Raw genomic sequence first — 13,117 nt, 5'->3', positions numbered from 1 at the left:
ATTGCACCATTTACTGTATGTAGTCATATTTTGGGGGAAATGTGATCATTTTCTCAATATATCAATTAGTCACTGTTGAGGGTTCTCCTCAGTGTGTAAACCCTAAAAGATACCCAGTGAATGAGGACTGAATTTACTTTACCTCATATGACTGAAGTGTTTCTCCTTCTGGTGGGAAAACTATTTAAAACTTGAACCTGTTTATGTTAATGCTAAATAAAACAATTCTCTTTGCCAAAATGCATGCAACAGATTTGTTTATATAGTTTCTTATAACTTCTCAAATCCCTATTCTTCATTTTGGTTGGGGATGGGTACTTTCTCATAAAAGATCTATGTAGTTTGATCTATAAGGGATAGAGGTTTGTTCTGTTCTATGTCTGGCTATTCCTCTGTCTCAAGTGCTATTTGAATATTGTCTTTTCATTGTCTTGTTCACTCATTAGTTCTTATTGTGCACGAGTGTGTGGGAAGTTATGTGTAAATAACATAAGTAGAAAAAAAAAAAAGATGATTTTCCTCCCCATCCTCAGGAGAGCATTTCAGAGTGCGGGAGATGTTCGTTGTCTCCATTCTGTCAGTTTGAGGTGAGAAAATAACCTATTAAGTCAGTTTATGACTTTGCAATCTGAAGAATAGTATCTACTTTTCTTTTTTCTTTTTCTTTTACTTTTTTGTTGCATTTTTTCATGCTGTAATTTTTGTTTTGGTTCAGCCTGCCATGGAAGGGGTAGAGGTGAGAATATCAGTGAAGGCAACAGGAGGTTGTTTGTTGTTGTTGTATTTGGTTTTTTGCTGTGACTTGTTAGCTGTATTGTTGTTATGTAATGGGCAGAGTGCATTGTGCCTTTGAGTGCAGTGAACTGTCATTTGTTTGTCTGTGGCAGAGTTGTATTAGTAACAATGCTGTGAATTGTTAAGGATGCTAAGCATGTTTTATGTTAGGAAGTTTGAAAGAGATTTTAAAGAATTATAGATTTTTTCTTTTACTTTTTGCAATATTTCAATACTACTTTTGAAAGGATTCATTCTGTTTGGATTTTTATCATTACAAAAGTTGTATGAAAAATCATTCTTAACAGTTCATTGAGGGCAAAATTCAATACATAGCATATTTGTGCATGCTTCAAAGTTTTCTTTTTTTGAGATCAAATTATGGGTTTCCTTTCAAACCATTAAGACTCCAAATCTATTGACTGGAAAATGAGGCTTATTTTATTAAAACGAACATCACATTATTTCAGTATGGATACACTGTGATGCCTTGGGCTTAGTTTTATAACCTCTGAACTTCAATTTTTCTCATCTGTAAAAAGCATGGGGATAATACCTGCCAAACCTATCTCACAGTGTTGTTGTCAGACCCATATAAAAGAATGGTTGTGAAAGTTCTTTGGAAAATGTACAAAAGAAAACATTTGAAGTTATATAATTTTAGGATATATTTTATGGTTTAGGAAATATATTATTCATCAATGATCTGAGAATCCTATGGAAGACGGTTTGGGAGTATTTTGTTTTTAAGATATAAGTGATGGAGACAGTTATATATTTTCTAATTTCCTATATTATTCTCCATTTGTCTATTCAAATAAGAAAACTCATGGATATAAACTAGGAACCCCCCTTCTCTTTTTATTATTGTTTTTGATCTCCATCTCACTTGCCCTGTGAAGGATTGTGGGAATCAATGTAACCTATAGGCAGTCTTTCCTGACTTCAGTATTTTTTTACATTTTAATCCTGACTCATTTACAATTTTTGTTCTAACACATTGTTTTTTTTTTTTTTTAAATCATCTAAAACATCAACAGCAACACTGTGAGAAGTAAAAGTTTTGCCACCAAAAATAGTCACCCAATAAGGGATACCCTTATATCTATACTGGAATCATGCTCATTATTTAATTGAAAATTCATGGCACCAATATCACAATGTGTTCAGAGGCCTGCTTTAATTGTTATTAGAATTGAGAAATCTTAAGACAGTGATGAATCACTTAAAATTTGGTACTTCAGTTGAGTTCAACTACTGAATGCCTAATACTAGGGTGAGTTTTGGAGCATCAGTGTATCTTGGAATCCTTTTGTTCAAGGATCTTAAACTTCTGTTGGGAAGAGAAAACTTAGATACATGAAATAATTAAAAAACAATATTTTCATTGAGTATTAAAATATATTCTTGGGGCATCTAGCTGATGCAGTGGATAGAGCACCAGTCTTGAAGTCAGGAGGACCTGAGTTCAAATCTGGTCTCAGACACTTAACACTTCCTAGCTGTGTGACCCTGGGCAACTCAGCAAAAACAAACAAACAAATAAATAAATAAGTAAAATCTGAAAAAATTTGGAAACAAAACTATGTAAGGAATCGTTTCCTATTAATTTCTGTTATATGTATTAAGAGAGAACCCTGAATTAGGAGTTAAGAAGCTTGGGTTCTAGTCCTGGCTTTGCCTTGAGCCAATTAGATGTCATTTGGACAAATCACTTAACTTCTCAGGAGTCTGGTTTTCTTTAATTAGTTGAATTCGTTTGACTCTAAAGTCCCTTTTAGTTCTAAACAATTTATGAAAACCAACAAAATAAAATAACAGAAGTTGAAAAGTATTGTTTATTAATTCCCCTCTCCCTTAATCAATAAAAATGAGAAGCCAGAGTGAAAATTAACTTCTTTAAGTCCATAGTTAGTTTTGAAATAGGTAGGTTGTTGCTTTTTACACGTTAACTATTTGCTTTGGTTGGCTAGCCATGCTAATGTAGCCTGTTGTAGGGTCTGCCGCAATGTTTGCATATTTAGCTAGCAAGCATTCATTGAACTCTGATTTTCATTCTGTTGTTCTTTATTAGGAAATGAAGATTTGTTCAGCAATTATAAACCTTTTTCATCTGATCCCAGCTGCTCCACAAACCTTGGTCAAACCTCTGCTAGAGGTTGTAATGAAAACAGAGCGGGCTATGTTGATAGAGGTAAAAGCATGATTGAATTGGTATATTGTACATTTATTATATGTGGTACATTTATTATTTATGTGTATTTTAAATTTGCCTGACTAATCAAATACTTTTCAGTATTAAAATTGATTTCTTGAAAGTTAATGATTTTTATACAGTTTAAAATAATTAACTATTAGCAAATTCCTGTGATAACAATGTTTCAAGATTAAGATTATAAATGGAAAAAGATAATATTTCAAAAATGAAAATATGCATAGTGATGTGTTTCTTAAATCTTTTTCAGGCTGGCAGTCCGTTCAGAGAGCCCTTGATAAAGTTTTTGACAAGACATCCTTCTCAAACTGTTGAGTTATTCATGATGGAAGCTACATTAAATGATCCTCAGTGGAGTAGGATGTTTATGGTAATTATCACAAGAGAAAAGTCAGATTTTCTTTGAAACATATTCTGTTATTCTCTGGGAATTCAGAATTATTGTTTAGTGATTGCAAGATCTCCACTGCAAAGGCTTCGTGAGTGAATCTGTAGTGTTAGGATTATAATTCTCTTTTTGTATTCCAGCCCTTTCTTTTTACATAACAGCCTGATGCTTTCCCCAAATACTTTTTCACCAAATACATCAATTCCTATTTTACTTGCCCATTTTTCTCATATTTCAGCAGTGCTCTTTTATACTAGACTCCCATTACATACATACTTTAACCTGGCATCTCTTAATACACATGTTCTGCTATTTGTTTCATGTATATTTAATATCATATTCTTTTGTGCTTAAAGTCTTGGTTACTTACCTCCTCTGTTGAGTTTAATCTTAGCTATTTTTGCTCTGTCCCCATACATTATCCATATGCAGTTGTAGATTCTCTCAGTAGCTTTCAAATCTTTAATGTGGCTAAAGTAATTTGGAAACCCTGGATTAAGTATATGAGTATTTGACTTTATATTGAAAGGTCAAGGCTAGAAGTGACTTTGTGAGTCTTGGTGTGAAATTTTTAGGGGTATCTCGTTTAATGTAAAGCAACTTTAGACAGTTTAAGATATTTTCTATTTTGTTTAGAGTTTCTTAAAACACAAAGATGCCAAACCTCTTCGAGATGTTCTTGCGGCCAATCCAAACCGATTTATTGCCTTATTATTACCTGGTGGTACACAAGCAGCTGTGCGCCCTGGCTCTCCTAGCACAAGCACTCTGAAACTTGATCTTCAATTTCAGGCTATTAAGGTAATTCCTTTGATAGAGAGCATTTAAAATCTCAAATCTGCTCATTTAGAACATGCTAGTTTTGTCAGTATTATTGCATTTCTTTTTTTCTTGACAGATCATAAGCATTATAGTTAAGAATGATGAATCTTGGTTGGCAAATCAACACTCTTTAGTGAGCCAGTTGAGACGTGTATGGATCAGTGAAACTTTTCAAGAAAGACATCGCAAAGAAAATATGGCTGCAACAAACTGGAAGGAGCCTAAGCTATTGGCTTACTGTTTACTGAATTACTGCAAGTAGGTGTAGTCTGTTTTAGGTAGAATAACTTGTTTTATCTGAGCACATTCACTTAGAACAAAGAAGATAATTATTTAGTAATTGAAATTCAGACTTGTCAGTGGAGGTTTACCTTCGTCTGATGTAGACGAAAAACTTCAAATAGTAACCGATTATGTTTTCATTTAAATTCCTTATTTTGGTAAACCCTAGAATTAGGTATCTGAATTGTTTGAAAGATAATGCTTTGGGGAAATTAGCAGCCTATATATTTGATTAGAAAATTTTCCATAAGGAGCTTACTTCCTTACCTTGATTTTTCAGAAGAAATTATGGAGATATAGAGTTGCTTTTCCAGCTGCTTCGAGCTTTCACTGGCCGTTTTCTCTGCAACATGACATTCTTAAAGGAATACATGGAAGAGGAAATCCCCAAAAATTATAGTATCTCTCAGAAGCGTGCCTTATTCTTTCGATTTGTGGATTTCAATGACCCAAATTTTGGAGATGAGCTCAAAGCCAAGGTAAAGTTACAGAAAATTGTATTTCTATTGATGTTAAAATAAGAGAGCTATTTCTGGGGGGGGGGGGGAATGACATTGTTGAGAAAAATTAATCTGATTCAGCGATAATATTTTGTCTCCTTTTTGGATTTTTTTTTTTTTTTTTTTTTTGAGAAGAGCAAAATCAGATAGCATCATTTTTTTCCTTTGGCTTCTTATCTTTCTTTCCATTTGTTTTAACTCAAAAATGGGGAAAATGACTTTTTTTTTGTTTAATTAAATGTTTTGCAATTTTATGATACACTTTGGGCAAGCTAATTGGTAATCATAGTAGATAAAACAGTAAGATGATTTTTCTTTATTTTCCTCTTCTTTGATAGGTTCTACAACATATTCTGAATCCTGCTTTCTTGTATAGTTTTGAGAAAGCTGAAGGAGAACAGCTTTTGGGACCACCTAATCCAGAAGGAGATAATCCAGAAAGCATTACCAGTGTTTTTATTACCAAGGTGGTAATTTTCTTAATGAATTATTGTCATATAGAGGAGGGCTGTTAAAAATGCATTTTTTAAAAAGTATTCTAAGCATAGTTTTGTTTTAAAATACTGATGTAGCAACACTTTAGGTTTTACATTTTTTATGTATTATACAGATACTGTTTTATACAGTATCTTGACAGTAGTGGCAGAGACTTGGTTCACTCATTCTAGTCAATCCAGAAAGAAGGGATTCTGATAGTTAATTAATACTATATAGCTTAGCTTTGAAATTCTTATACTTTAGTTAATTTTGCTCAATTCCTTTCTGTAAAAGAGTGGGCAGCAAGGCCTGAAAATAGTGTCTTGTTTATGTCCTGACAGAATTTGCCAACTTCTTAATCTGTATTACTGAATTCCCAATACAGTCAGTTTTCTTGGTCAGAGGGAAAGAAACGTTGTTTTGGCTATAATTTTATTGAATCAAAAAAAAAAAAAGAAAAAGGTATTAAGGGCAGTTAGGTGGCGCAGTGGATAGAGCACCAATCCTGAAGTCAGGAGGACCTGAGTTCAAATCTGATCTCACCCACTTAACACTTCCTATCTGAGTGACCCTGGACAAGTCACTTGACCCCCAATTGCCTTAGCCAAAAAAAAAAAAAAAAAAAAAAAAAAAAGAAAAGATATTTCTGTCTTGGAGTGGCTATCTTACATTCTTTTACAGGGGTATTTCTGTATTAAATTTTATTTTGGATTCAAAATATTTTGCAGAATGATTTCTGACTATAGTTTAAATAAACCTAAGCACAAAGTGAAGATCAGTTATGCTGGTCAGTTTTTTAAAAAATAGTTTAATTTGTCTTTTGGCTTGTACTAAAGCATTTTTGTCTTTGATTCTGAAACATATACTTGGTAACTAATTTGTACAAATTGTACATTTATCATCTTTGTCTGGACAGGTATGAATGTTTAGCACTTTAAAAAAAGTTAAAAGAAAGTAGTTCTATTCTACTAAGGAAAAAATAACGATGTATCAAATTATTTTCCTATTTTTCAACTTTATAATATTATGTGCTTTAGGTTTAAGTTTATTAATACAGCATATTTTGCAGAAAAGTCTACATAATTATACAAATAATTACATTTTTCTTTCCTTTCTGTGGCTAGGTGCTTGACCCAGAGAAACAGACTGACATGTTGGATTCCCTCAGGATTTACCTTTTACAGTTTGCCACACTTCTTGTGGAACATGCGCCACATCATATCCATGACAATAACAAAAACCGGAATAGCAAACTGCGTCGATTGATGACTTTTGCTTGGCCCTGTCTGCTATCTAAGGCGTGTGTAGACCCTGCATGTAAATACAGTGGTCACTTACTCCTGGCGCACATCATTGCTAAATTTGCCATACACAAAAAAATTGTCCTCCAGGTACCTTAAGTTGTTTTCTCCCCCTCCTTATGGTTAGTTTAAGTCACTTCTCTGAAGTGTATTTTACTGCTTTGTTGACTATCTTATTTAATATTTGTATTCTCTTCTTTTCTGGAGCACAAGTCATATTTCATTTATTGCTTTTTCCTTTAGTTGGAATTAGCTCCGAATAAGAGCTGTTTGCCTAGAGTTCATGAACTTCTATAAAAAATTTTGATAATTTGATTTCAATATGACTAGTTTTCATTATACATGTGTTTTTGTTTATACATATAAAATGTTCGTCAGAAAAGGAGTCTATCTTTTTTTCACAATGCCAGAGGGGTTCATAATACATAAGCACAAATTAAACCCATCCCTCCTACCTTTGAGTATGATGCCATTGAGACCTTGGTGTAAAGCTGATCCATGAATTAGATTTATTTTCTATTACAGTCAAAAATTGGATTCAAAACACATCTTGTAAATACATAACACTTGTTAACATAGGGATTGTAGTTAAGGAATATTGGTGGTTCAACTCCAAACCCATCCTTTCTACTAGTGAAATATGAGTATCAGTGGTAAAATCTTTTTATATGTACTTTAGAACATAATTCACCGATAGCATGAATCATTAAAAACATTTTAAAAATTGATTTCTATATATATGAAAAGTATTTTCCTCAAATTTAAATGAATATGTGAAACTTTTTTTTGAAGATCAGGTTCGTTTTAGTCCTAATTCGGTATTATTGCTATTTAAAAAATTTTTTTTTTCAAATCTTAACAAGAATCCCCTATGTTAGGTTTTTCATAGTTTGCTAAAAGCTCATGCAATGGAGGCTCGTGCAATTGTCAGACAAGCAATGGCTATTTTGACTCCAGCAGTCCCTGCTCGAATGGAAGATGGACATCAAATGCTGACTCATTGGACTAGAAAAATCATTGTAGAGGAAGGTCATACAGTTCCCCAGCTAGTCCACATTTTGCATTTGATAGTTCAGCATTTTAAGGTACGTAATTTGGTTTTCTACATTATGCTGTCAGTTTTTGACTGTCTTTTCCTTTTTGGTAATAGCATTATGGTCATTTTAGTAAAGTTAGCACCATATAAATAATAGATTTATGAATGTTTTGGTTCCCTCTCTCAATGGGACATTAAACTGCTTAAGGGTGCCTTAGATCCTTTTTTATATTTTTCTTTTTGCCTAAAATCAATATATATATATATATAGTAAGATAATGAGTAAATACTCTACTCAGTAGTTTCTTATTTGGCCTTAAAATGCAGGATTTTATTGCTTTTTCAAGTAGAACTCAAATCAAAATGGTGAATGTTTTTTGTAGCTCTATGCAAACTCCTGAAAGGAGTTCCACTTTAATTTTAAGAGGGATTATATTGATGATAATCACTTATTCTAGTGTTTATTTTACACACACACACACACACACACACACACACACACACACACACACACACACACACACACACACACGCCTCTCAGGGCTTTGTTAAATATTTCATTCTTTGAACCTTGATCACAGTTAAACTATACTCCCAAAGATACTTGAATTGAGGGGAATTACATACCTAAAAATATTTTAGTTTCTGAACCTTCTTGATATTGGAGTAAAAAATACATCCCAGTTTAATGAGTATCAATGTAAGCCTCTTTAGAACATATGCAATTCCCTGGTAGCATGGAACATGAAAAACATTTTAAAAAAGCCTCCTTCTTTGTGAAGAATATTCCCCAATTTTAAATGAATAGTTAAAACAGATTTTTTTTTTTTTTTTTAAAGAAGCTTTTACTTTTATCCTAATTTAGTCATTTAGGACTGATTTTATATTAAATACAGAAAGAAGATTCTTATGTAAGTCATTGTAACAGATTTTTTTTTTTTTTAAAGAAGCTTTTACTTTTATCCTAATTTAGTCATTTAAGACTGATTTTATATTAAATACAGAAAGAAGATTCTTAATGTAAGTCATTGTAAAATTCTCTGAAAAGAATCAAATGGTTGCTATGTTTTGTAAAGTTTGGGATTAAATGTGTCTTTATTAACTTTGGAAACTTTCCATAGGTTTATTACCCAGTGAGGCACCATTTGGTACAGCATATGGTGAGTGCCATGCAGAGATTAGGCTTCACTCCCAGTGTTACCATAGAACAAAGAAAATTGGCTGTGGATCTGGCAGAGGTTGTCATTAAGTGGGAATTGCAAAGGATTAAGGATCAGCAGGTAGGAATTATAATAATTTTCTATTCCCTCTGGCTTTTTTTTTTTTTTTTTTTTTTTTAATACTTATCCTTAGAAATCATAAACTTTAATTTTGTCTCTTATTTTAGCCGGATTCTGATATGGATCCAAATTCAAGTGGAGAAGGTGCCAGTTGTGCCTCATCTGCTATTAAAAGAGGACTGTCAGTTGATTCTGGCCAAGAGGTGAAGCGATTTAGGACTGCCACTGGAGCAATGAGTGCAGTAAGAAATTGTCTTCTGTAACTCCTAATGGGCACCATCAACAGTTGCTTAAGTTTTTCCTTTATTGGTGCTGTCCCTTCTTGTGAGAGTCATGCTCTTCATAGACATCAGTACATAAAATTTGACTCATGTTTATTTCTTTGGGGACTTTTTTTGGGGTATTAAATTATGCTCTTTCCTCAATTCCTATTAAAGTTGAAGCTTTCTTGGTTTATTTAATATTTTCATAAAGCATTGTGATAGTTCTCTGAATGACATTGTTAGGTACTTTGTATAGTTATAATGAAAAAATTTGCTTTGGAATTTAGAATATATTATGTTTGGGATAGATTTTATTTATAATATTATCTGTTGTATAATTTGTCTTTATGTACACATGAACATATATATATATATATATATATATATATATATATATATATATATATATATATATATATGTATATAGTGTGGCAGAAAAATAGGACAGAATTAGATTGAATAAAGATTTTTATTTCTTACCCCTTCCTCTTATTTAGCTTAATGTTTCTTTATGAATTCTATCAGAATGCTACCTTTGACTAGATTGGTGGAATGTTAGAGGAGTTTACATTGAGAAGAATCCAAAGATTGAAGTATACCTTTATGTAGTTTTTTAATAATTATATAATATGATTTAATTTTGTTCCCTATTTATTTTTAGGTTTTTGGAAGGAGTCAGTCATTGCCTGGGGCTGATGCTTTACTTGCTAAGCCTATTGATAAGCAACATACAGATACAGTGGTGAACTTTTTGATTAGAATTGCTTGTCAGGTATGATTGTAAATTTTTGACATTAATCTTTGAGACAAATGTTATTTAGTATTCTCCCATTTGTAGTATATGTGTATACACCTATGCATAGATACAGTGTTAAACTAAAATTTTTAGTTTAATAGGTCCAGTTTTAGAAGCTACTTTCTAGACATTAAAAATATCAAACATCTTTATCAGAATTTTTTTAGAGAACCTATTTGCATATTTGGTATATATTTGCATGTATTTTTGTAATGTAAGTAAATATTTAAAGGTCTTTGGTTACTTGTAATAGAATTAGCTTTATAGTAATGAAAAGTCAATAGCCTAAATTGGAATATGTTGGAAATAGAATAAAAATCGATTATAATTTTTTAGTATTAATAATGAAATATATTATATTAATTTAATTAAAATTTCATTATTTTGAATTTTTAGGTTAATGACAACTCCAATACTGCGGGATCTCCTGGAGAGTTGTTATCACGACGTTGTGTTAATCTTCTAAAGACTGCTTTACGACCAGATATGTGGCCAAAATCAGAACTCAAACTGCAATGGTTTGATAAGCTTCTGATGACTGTGGTAGGTTCACAAGTCATTTAAGACAAATGAAGGAATCTTAACACAAGCATTTATTATGCTCTACAATTTTGTTTCTCAAATGAGGACCATGGCACTTCCAGCTATTGTAAATAACTATAAAAAGTGATAATTCTGATTTGCAATTGCCAAACTTGTGGCTAGAAATGGCTCTTTCTGCTCCTCATGAAGTTTAGAAATGGCAGATTAATGGTCTTAAGTTCTCTTTTGTCAGGTTGGCTGATCATGAGAGAGCAGTTTCACTAAGAAAATAGTGCTTAATAGTAATTATGTAGAAACTTTGAAAACTGAGATATTCTTTCACATTTTACAAATATACTTTATAACATAAGACATCATTTGATCTGGTCTAAAGTTTTAGTTAATGTAGTAACTAATACTAAAAAAAATAAATCAACCTTTAATTGATATAGTACCATTAAAAAAAATAAATGAACCTCAATTTTTATATAGACATTTTAATGGCTGATAAAGAATTATGAACTTAACCTTGGTGATCATCTTTTGGTGTATCATCAGATCAAAAGCAGAAGTCACTGTAACATATCCCTGAGGCATTCAGTTGTTCAATTTACCCAACTTATGATCCTAGAATTTTTTTCTGCAAAAATGATGCTGTAAATTTATCCAATTTTTTTTTAAACCATCATTTTGTTCTAAGTTTTGATGGTATTTGAAGGTTTTCTGTATTTAAGTTACAAAATCTATTGTGGAAGCTTGATGTCATGTTTGAGCTAAAACCACTGACTTTTTTGAATGGCTACAAAATTTCATACCTCATATACAGATCCTGTAAGTCTGCAGCACATAATTTGTTTTGAGTATATTATTTCCTTTTTCACTTGTCTGAGGATTTCTTTCCTCCTGTTTTGTTGGAAAGCCTTTATGTTAATTGATGCATCTCTTTTCCTGGGGAAGGTAGCTACTGCATCCCTGGTAAATATATTCATAACTTAAAGCTCATCAGACTGATTTCAGAAAAAGCTTGGAAAGGCTCATATGAACTAATTAAAAGTAAAGTGAACAGAGCCAAAAGATCATTGTGCATAGTAACAGCAATATTATATGTATGATGATCAATAGTTGAATTATTCAGCTTTTTTTTCAGCAAGATACTTATATAACAATTCTAATGCTATCCATCTAAGAAAAAACAGATGAATGCAGGTCAAATCATACTTTTTTAAATTTTATTTTTCTTGGGTTTTTTCATTGTTTTTGTTTTTTTTTTTTGGTCTTCTCATTTGCATCATGACTAATATATAAACATATTTTGCATAATTATATTTATAATATCAAATTGCTTACCTTTTTAAGGAAGGGAAAAGGAAGGAGGGAATTCCTAATTCAGAAATTATAGAATTCTAATGTTATAAAAGTCATTCCCCAATTGATAAATGGTTAAAGGGTATATGAACAGACAATTTTCAGATAATGAAATTAAAGCCATCAAAAGTCTTATGAAAAAATGCTCTAAAAAACACTATTGATTAGAGAAATGCAAATTAAAATAACTGAGGTAGCACCTCACACTTCTCAGATTGGCTAAGATGACAGAAAAAGATTATGAAAATGTTGGAAGGGATGTGGGAAAACTGGGACTTTGATATATTGTTGCTGGACTTGTGAAATGATCCAACCATTCTGGAAAGCAGTTTGGAACTATATCCAAAAGGCTGTCAAATTGTGCATACCCTGTGACCCAGCAGTACAATAACTGGGCCCAAGGAAATTATAAAGGAGGGGAAAGGACTCACATGTACAAAAATGTAGCAGCTGTTTTTGCGGTAGCAAAGAATTAGAAAATTATTTAAATTATATAAAATTATATAAATAGAAAAGAATTAGAAAAAGAGTAGCTGCCCATCAATTGGGGAATGGCTGAACAAGTAATGGTATATGAAGATAATGGAATATTATTGCTCTGTAAAAAATGAATAAACTTAGAAAGGTTTGGAAGCATTTACATGAATTAATGTTAAGTGAAAAAGCAGAATCAGAAATACATTGTACACAATAATAGCAAGAATATGTCATGGTCAACCATGAAAGACTTGATTCTTTGTGGTACAGTGATCCAAAGCAATCCCAATAGACTTTGGACAGAAAATGCCATCCAGAAAAAGAACTATGCAGCTGAATGTAAATCTATGTTCATTTCTTTTCTTTGTTTTTTAATCTCACCTATGATTTTTCCCTTTTGCTCTGATTTTTCTCTTCCAATGTGATTCATAAAGCAGTGTATATTAAAAATTTATAAAAGACTTAAAAAATAAAATTAATATTAAATTATTTTTATCTTTAAAATTTTTAAAAATAGTTCTATATTAAGCTTCATTATCATGGTGTCTGTCACTTTTAGGTAGCAATAATTATCTGATGTGAGAACATGTTTTTGTGACTAAATGCATTGTTGTCATAT

General features: G+C 31.7%; 1 protein-coding gene across 13 annotated transcripts in view; it reads left to right on the top strand.

Moving 5' to 3' along the window:
• The window catches only part of TRRAP (transformation/transcription domain associated protein), a 141,417-nt gene that overhangs the window by 48,194 nt on the left and 80,106 nt on the right, over positions 1–13,117 (top strand). For 6 of the 13 annotated variants that reach the window (XM_074295216.1, XM_074295136.1, XM_074295163.1 and 3 more), the window contains exons 32-45: positions 534–587; positions 716–736; positions 2,849–2,968; positions 3,240–3,359; positions 4,014–4,178; positions 4,276–4,457; positions 4,762–4,960; positions 5,320–5,448; positions 6,583–6,849; positions 7,638–7,844; positions 8,917–9,075; positions 9,183–9,317; positions 10,000–10,110; positions 10,531–10,677. In XM_074295216.1, coding sequence (XP_074151317.1) covers positions 534–587; positions 716–736; positions 2,849–2,968; positions 3,240–3,359; positions 4,014–4,178; positions 4,276–4,457; positions 4,762–4,960; positions 5,320–5,448; positions 6,583–6,849; positions 7,638–7,844; positions 8,917–9,075; positions 9,183–9,317; positions 10,000–10,110; positions 10,531–10,677 — 2,016 coding nt within the window. The remainder of the gene's footprint in view (positions 1–533; positions 588–715; positions 737–2,848; positions 2,969–3,239; positions 3,360–4,013; positions 4,179–4,275; positions 4,458–4,761; positions 4,961–5,319; positions 5,449–6,582; positions 6,850–7,637; positions 7,845–8,916; positions 9,076–9,182; positions 9,318–9,999; positions 10,111–10,530; positions 10,678–13,117) is intronic. The other 7 variants (XM_074295209.1, XM_074295201.1, XM_074295190.1 and 4 more) reach the window with 4 other exon arrangements.

The sequence above is a fragment of the Sminthopsis crassicaudata genome, chromosome 1, assembly GCF_048593235.1.
Source record: "Sminthopsis crassicaudata isolate SCR6 chromosome 1, ASM4859323v1, whole genome shotgun sequence".
NCBI classification, from domain to species: domain Eukaryota; kingdom Metazoa; phylum Chordata; class Mammalia; order Dasyuromorphia; family Dasyuridae; genus Sminthopsis; species Sminthopsis crassicaudata.
Note: the sequence above shows the minus strand (reverse complement) of the source record. Positions and strands in the feature narration are given on the sequence as shown.